At 47.0% G+C, this 8,015-nt stretch overlaps 1 protein-coding gene across 1 annotated transcript in view; it reads right to left on the minus strand.

Annotated features, from left to right (window-relative positions):
• Window positions 1-8,015, minus strand: part of LOC104491585 (catenin alpha-1-like) — a gene marked incomplete at its 3' end in the record, with an annotated part of 14,696 nt that overhangs the window by 2,482 nt on the left and 4,199 nt on the right. The window contains exons 3-5 of the mRNA XM_010134032.1: window positions 3,924-4,090; window positions 3,097-3,216; window positions 891-1,157 (exon numbers count right to left, since the gene is read on the minus strand). Coding sequence (XP_010132334.1) covers window positions 891-1,157; window positions 3,097-3,216; window positions 3,924-4,090 — 554 coding nt within the window. The remainder of the gene's footprint in view (window positions 1-890; window positions 1,158-3,096; window positions 3,217-3,923; window positions 4,091-8,015) is intronic.

The raw sequence follows: 8,015 nt of genomic DNA on the forward strand, positions 1-8,015 counted from the left end.
GACTCTGAGTGTGGTAGGAGCCTGTCCCGGTCCGCCCCGAGAGGTGGGAGCAGCCCCATCGCTGGCCCCATGGCAGGTCAGGTTGGCCCTTGGGGCTCTGAGCCCCCTGCTCTGGGGGCAGATGTCCCTGTTCCCTGCAGGGGCTGGGCTGGGTGAGCTCTGAAGGTCCCTCCCAACCCAAACTATTCTACAGTTCAATGAATACCTGGCAAAACCAAAAGTATTAAACATCTTTTGAGTGATGGCTTTGCAATATTAAATAAAACTTTTAGAGGTAAGTTAGTGCCAAGGTGTTTAAAATTCAGAGGCTGAATCAGTGGCAGACACAGAGTACCAGCTTCAAAAGGAAAGTGCTCTCAGTAAAAATGCATGGCTGTCCTCAGCAGCTGACTGAGCGCAAGATAAAGAGTATGACAGATCAGTACAACACAGCAGTGTGAAATGACTTCATTCCCAACCAAAGATCACATTAAACTTCCCACTTCATGTTCCTCTCAATAGGTAGTTTGGGCAATTCCAAATACATTATTCATTTTTAATAAGTCATTTCTGTCACCTACAAGAATACATTACATAAATATATAATGAAATAATCAATTTCAAATAAACCAAGGGCTTACATCTAACGTGGCAGTAGGCTAACTGCTATTTCGGAGCTAGTTTAACTTGACAGCCTTCAATCACCAAGAACTTTCTACACTCCATCAATCCTACTTTGGAAAAAGACTTTTTAAAACATAAAAGTCTACTTTAGCTGGGACTTGCTGTATTTCAGCAGAAAACTATCTTACTGGCGATATAAATACAAGCAAGCTGTTGCCAGTCAATCAGGTGAACAAACACAAGAGTTGGCGTTATCCCTTTTTCCATGTAAAGGGTTCAAAACTCACATCAAAGTTGTTGAGAGCGTAAGCCAGCTCTCCACCTCCACCCTGCTGCTGGGCAGCATCGTCCGATGCCGTCGCTTGGGCCGCGTTCGAGATGCCTGTGACTGCCTGCTGAAGCTGTTTGTAGATCAAGTCCCTGTTGGCTTTGTAAGCAGCTACATCAGGGTGCTGCAGACAGGCCTGGGACGCCGTGTAAAGAATGGGAACGTTCTTCTGCAGAATTCCTCTGGCTGCTGCCATTTGGTCGCGGTGACCCACGTCTTTCAATTCCTATCGGGAAAATTGAAGGCAAAAAACATTTGAGAACATTCCCCACATTTAACATCCATACGTTGGCTCCTACATCTTCAAGACAGGCAAGTTCTTAGCCTAAAATGCTCAAATCTATCTACCTTCTGATCAAGTATCCCCATTAAGGGCTCAACTCATTCCAAAACACAACAATTTTCATAAAGACAGCATGAAGAGGTACTGTGGGGCAATTCTCCACTCCACGGTTCAAAAACCTCACATTGGATTTTTGCTCCTCTCCACAGCAGGTGACCAGCATTTTGAAAGCTGGTAACACTTGTAAAGCAGGAGACAGAGAACTTCTGTGCACACATCTTTCTCCACACTCCTTCCAGTCTGCGTTACATCTAAGAAGCAAAAAAAAATTACGAAGCAGTGTAAATCCTCCAAAGAGGACACCCTACATTTTTAGCTAACTTCAGAACCAAGCTCATTTCTAACAATCGAATGAAGAAGTGGCTTCCCCTGCAATCTTGTCTTGGACTTGCACGTGAGAAGCAAGAGCTTCCTTCATTTAAACTCCACAACTCACAAGCAGCATGTCTCCTTTAATCACACCTAGAAGATGGAGTTTACTTTCCTCAAGAGACTCGGGTACTTAATTTTAGAAGAACAAGTATGTCACCTCATTCAGCTTCTCTTTCATCTCCAACGAGACAAAATTAATCCAGTGACTAACTACTGCTAATTTAAGATTAGTGAGTGAGTCCATACGTCTTTTCCCCAACAGTGGCTGCTGCAGTTCTCTACAGCACCATCACCTCCGCTTTGGAAGAGAAGCACTATGGCTTGATAAAGCTTCTGAGCCCAGCACGAGCAGTACGTTTGTAAAAGGAAGAAGGAACACAGTTATTAGCCACATTGTAATTTTAAGTCACCTCTTAAATCTAACGAAGAGGTGGTGAGAGCAAAGAGCAGCACTGGCTGACTGAGAAAAGGCAAAAAATGACCTGACAGGCTGCTCAGAACAAATGGGTAACGGGCGACCTCTGTAAGCTCATGCTAAGCAGGGAGGGCCCTCCGCGCCGGCTTACAGATTTACGGATTTCATACAACCGCTGCCACAGTGCGGATCGATCCATCACAAAGCAGTTTAAGAACGTTTATTGCATTGCCATCACAACCCTACTCCCATTTGCTGCAATCAGATAACCAAGGGCAATCTGTTTTAGACTGCAGCCAGTTTATTTCCAGAGAGCGAGCTGGGCAAAAAGAGCCCTGCAGTGCCAGAGTTTGCAGTTTTGGGTTGTCCCTATCAGCAGAACAAACAAAAAAATGCTCTACAAGACTTCATCTATATCCGATCAACGGGCTGCCCACACCTCTGCTTTCTTTTGAAAACTTACCTACGCACCAATGAGTCACCACAGCGCTGTTGAACAACACATGTTTTACACACGAATTAAGGTTAAGCAGAAGCTATCCAAACACAGAAATGGAATTTTAAACCCCTTCTGAGACGGGCATTTCAGTGCCAGACTAACCAGCATCACCCTGGCTTTCTGGAAAAGAGGTGAAATCCTGTGCCCACCCAGGACTTTTGCTGGTGGTGAGAGCACCAGGCACCCAGGGGCATCTCGATCCTCTCTCCCTACCCACACTGGCACTACCTCGGGGGGGAATTGCCAGTCTGGGGAAGCAGCACTGCATTACGGTACTGAAGCACTGACAGAAACAAATGCTACTGGAACAAACTCTGGCAGAAGCGGTACCCTGCAGCTGAGCTGACTTGCTGCTTATCCAGCAGGCTCAAATTTCCTACACATGGAGCAGTGCAACACAAACTACTCAGCAAGAAAACAAAAAGTATTAGCAGCAACTGGTACTGCCCAAGAGCAGCAAGACTGCCTTGATTTTCTTATTCTGAAAAAGAGAAAGAAGAAATACCACCCAGAAGAGAGAGCTGCCATCACCGTACCTGTTGTCTTTTGGCTGCCATTATGTTAAGCTTGTCCACTTCCGGTTTGAGGGCTTTGTACTGGATACCCAAATCCTGCTCTGTGCCAGCATTTCTTAGTTTCAAGATACCTTCTTCCACCTAAAAGAAAACATAGTCTCATGTTTTTCCAAGTAATACAGCCCACAGTTCAGGAAGTAACTCAGAATGTACTTGACAGCAGCCAGAGTGAGCGATCTTCCTCTGCCCCCTTTTTTTTGGAGAGACACACTTCAAAGGCTGATAGTACTCACAGCTTAGCTACTACTTCCTAGTCACCAGCTACCAGAGGCAGCCAAGCACATGCATTTGAAAGAGTATGAAAGAGCCCAGGGCCCTGGCAGAGCTGTGGCAGCAGCCAAAGGGCATGTGGAGAGTCCTCAAAGATCTGCCTCAAAAGCAGGCCCAGTATTGAATCTCATTTCTTTTCAAATTCTGTTCAAACCACCCAGCCACCATCTCGCTCGTGGGAAGAAAAAGTTTCCTCTAATATTCCACATTCATTTCATTTCTTACACCAAAGCTACTGACCCCCAGTAGCTACAAGGGTTATAAGAAAGCCAAATTATGTCTTTAAGATGAAAACAACCAGTTATCACCTGCAGTTGCAGCCAATAGTGCCTTTAGTTTCAAGTTCAGCTTAAAGTGCAACACAACGTCAAAAATGTGAAAACAAGTGACAAACGTCCACTGCACTCACTTTGCTCGGAGGAAAAAACCTGAAAACCTCCCAGCTCCAGAAGCAAGCTGCTGACAGTGCCCACAGGCACCAACAGAGCTCGCCTGGCACGGCCAGGAATGACACTTACTACTTTAAGTTGAACAAGCAGCTTGTAGACATCTGCCATGTCAGCCAAAATCAGCAGCCGGGTCACGGCAGAGAGGAGGGCGCGCGCTGCTCGCACCATGTTCCCTCGCTTCACAGAGGAGCAGGGGTCATCCGCGAACTCCCCCGAAGCGCTCTTCATCAGGTCACCTGCGCCAGGGGAGAAGACGGCCAGACTTTACCATCACAGGGAGCTCCTTCAGGGGCGGTGCGGGGTCCTGGGCAAGCCAGCCTCAAAAGCAAACCGTGTTTGCCTCCATTAAGGCTGCAGGTAGCTACCTCTAGGTAGGGTCACCACGTGGTGTCAGGGTAGAGGGGCTTGTGCAGGGAGGAAAACCTGGAAATAACACTTTGGTCCTTAATTCTGATAGTACCAGTGCTTTAACGCGCCAGAATCCCCCAGGGAGGCAAATTCGGCACTGTTCACACCGGACTGCAGTTACTTCCCAAACCACAGTGCTTTCAAAGCTTAAGCAAAAGCTTTGATTTGTGTGCGTGGAGGAGGTAAGCAGAAAGGAGCAGAAAGCGCTGTAAACACACAGCGAAACGCCACAGCTCATGGGACTGTAAACAACTCGGAGCGATGACCTGGCTGGATGTGCCCTGGTTTGCATTCAAAGCAAGGCACCGCTTAGTGAAATGCTTCAGCGTTTCATCGCCTCTGGGTCTGCATCTGGTGCAGGAGGAAAGAATTTGGGTTTCAGATGGTAACAATGCGATTGGTTAACTGTGAAAAGCAGAGGCCACTTTATCCAGCTAGAGAAACTCCTCCAGCAGGCATTCGGACAGCACGAACGCCTGCGGACAGCCAGAGAAGTACATTTTGGATTTCCTCCCTCCCCATTCTGGGGCAGCATTTTCCAGTACCACAGTTCCTACGCAGCAGCAAGGTTTGGAATCCACACTATTATTCTTGGATCTCTCTGTGCTTCAGAGAGAACCAGTGAACAGAGAGGACTCGGTTCAGAAATGCTACGTACTCAAGGCCAAAGATTTGCAGGCAGCTGGAGGTGACCAGAGAGCAGGCGGACTGCTGCGTCAGAGGCTTCCCAAACCTGTGTGAAAAGCGGCCATATGGCCAAGTGCCAGACCAAAAATAGCACGTCTCTGATGGTAAGAAAAGAACATCGAGGAGTGCTTTGCAAGGGAAAGCTGGCTCCCGTGGAGCCCACTACCAAAGGGGCTGGGCAAGCTCTGCACCAAAATCTCAAGCTGCTGCAGGGGCAGCTCGCCTGCTCCCACAGCCCGGCCGTCAGTGTGGTGAAGCCCCAGGATGGGAAGGGCTCCTGGGGTATTTTAATGACTCCTCAGGCTTTAATCACTGTTTTAACTACTCCAGTACCTACAACTAGAGAGCCTGGGGTTAACCATCCACGTACTGACCATGGAGCAATTAATCTCTGGCCCTAGAAGAGTTTCTGGCCCCCAAGCATCTACACCTTCATGGCTAAATCGAGCCCAAACACAGCTGCCAGCCTGCCCATGCAACTACCCCGAGACACTCCCCTTGGTTCAAATGCTCCCTCCCACGTAACACCCTTCCACCATCTTAGATAATTCAAGGAGTGGCACATAACATTAAGATTAAAAAAAATACACTACTTCAGTACTGTGCCACGTGAGAAAAGCTTCTGTCCCAGTACAGACCAGCTATGAATACCAATCCAAAGCCATCCCTTACCCAGCCTTCTGAGGAACGCGGCTCTTGATCTGAACAAGTGGGAAGAGCCTGATTTCCAGATGGGTGAAGGACGATGCCCGTCCTCTACTGAAAAACTGCAGCCAGCCAGGAGGTTACAAAACCGCGACACAGCTGACATGCCCCTTAAGTCCTTCTGCGAGAGACCAGTAACAGCGAAATTAATGTCACCAGCACAAGTATTAACAGTCTCAGGGTTTAAGGATACGTGCCAGGACCAAAATCACTACCAATGTTTCTTCCCTTGCTTACATGCAAAATTCCCACATTTCCAACTCCCAAAAGAAAGGAATGTTGTTTTCCTTTATTTCCTATTTAAAATGACTCAGAGAGGCAGCCACTCACTTCATCCAAATCTCACAAATTGCTAACAAGGCTAAAACCCAAAATTATCCTCTACCCAGCTCTTAAATTGCACCCCTACAAGCCAGTCCTGAAATAAAATGCTATTCCTTTTTATTTTAACGAGAGACATTCAAAGATTTAGTGAGTTTCAAACAGCTTGTCAGGGTGTCAAAAGACAACCAGCTTCCCAGAATTAAAGGCAGATTATATTTAAAGTTGTTGCATATATTTTTTCTTCCTGCAAGTTAAGGAAAGCTGGTTTTCTGACTTTTACGAAATAAAAGCAACAGGGGCAGGTTTTTTTAGCTAGATTAGCTAGGAGGGATCTCCGCCCTGGCCCCATTTTGCAGTTACTGCATTGTGCATGGGTGAGCAGTTCAAATTGGATCCAGCCTCATCATCTCAGTTTGAAATTCGAACCAGAGGTAACACAGCAAGTTTGAAAGCAGGATTGCAGGAGTTAACAGAAATACACTGCAGTCGAGTCGGGCTATGAGACTCAGATTACACAGCTGGTACGAGTTCTTCGATGAGTAATCTGTTTTTCCAATATAACCTTAGATTTTCACTAGATATTACAAGGGAAAGATAATAAAACAGAGCCCAGAAAAGAAGAGGCAACAGTAGCCATACTACGGTCTTGTCAATAAAGCACTAAGAATTCAATTAAATCTAATGGAACAAAGCCCATTTCAGAAATAGTAAGATTTTTAGCCCATCAAAAGAAAATTACCATTTTCTAGTCTCATTCCCACCATGCCCAGAGGGGCCGACGGCCCTTTCAGACAGCACTATTAATCCTCCTCAGCAGCGTGGCACACGCTGACCGTGACAGAGAGGGCTTGCTTTAGACAGCACTGACGGAGCAGGAAAAGACCGGAGGAGACAGGCAGGGCAGGGCAGGACACACACCAGCGCTGGGGGGGAGTTCCCAGCTAGGAATTCACACCTTCCAGGTCAAAGCCTGCCTGCTTGGCAGGGTTAGAAACACACGGCATGCCCTGCCTGCTCCTACACCCATCCAGTCCCGAGGGGTTGCCTGTCACCCACCCAGCAAACCCAGAATCAGGGTTTCAGGACTCAGCTGTTCTGAATGTTGAAGTCCTGCCTGACCACTAATGCCACCTTCAGTGTCCACCAGTAGTGTCACCACAAGCTGTCCTTGTTTTCTGCTCTAAAGGACAAGGCCCCATACCTCCCAATGCCGTATTCGCGTTGGAGCTGGTGCTTATGGCCGCAAAAGCTTCTGTTAATTCCTTAATCTTGTCTTCAGTTAAATCCACATACTGCCTAGAACACTGCTCCTACAGTTTGCCAAGAGCTGTCTGAGCTCCCTTAGGTTAGGGCTTGTCAAAGATCTCAAGTCTTTGGCTGGAGGATCACTTCTCATACAAGTGGGACACTCCAACATCTCTCTTCCAGGAAAACAACTGAACTCTTCACACTCTTCTGAGAAATTAAGCTAACTGGTCACAACAGAATTCTGAAGTTGGGTTTTCCAAAAAGAATTCAAGTGTTTAAATTTCTAGTTATTCCACAAGTGGGCTCCTTCTGTTCCTTGGAAATCCTTCAGCCAGGCATCATGCTTGCGTTAAACACCGCTGAGAAAACATTTTACCCTTTCACAACGTGTCTCCCTGCTTGGTTCTGGGGGAGGCTTCACTCAGAAGCACAGGGCAGAAAGGCCACGCTGAATCAGGACGTTCACACCCATCTGCAACCACTAAACACGATCAAGATTTCCAAGACCATCCGTTCGTTCTCTTACTTCAAATTCCATGCACAGGCTTAAGCTTTTTAATTTTAAACTTTTATTTTGGGAGGAGTTATGTAAAATTACCATGGGAAGAAACCCAGCAGCAAGAGCATAGATAATACCCTGGATCCTCACACGATACAGAGGCAGTGAACTATAGTCAGCAGTACTCCAGGAGACCAGGAACAGCCTGATCAGCTCGACCCAAAAGCCATTTCCTTCTTGACCCCAGAGTCTGCAATGCGTCTCAGCACCAAGCACCCGGGTAAGAAAGC

The sequence above is a fragment of the Buceros rhinoceros genome, unplaced genomic scaffold (assembly GCF_000710305.1).
Source record: "Buceros rhinoceros silvestris isolate BGI_N320 unplaced genomic scaffold, ASM71030v1 scaffold5064, whole genome shotgun sequence".
NCBI lineage: Eukaryota > Metazoa > Chordata > Aves > Bucerotiformes > Bucerotidae > Buceros > Buceros rhinoceros.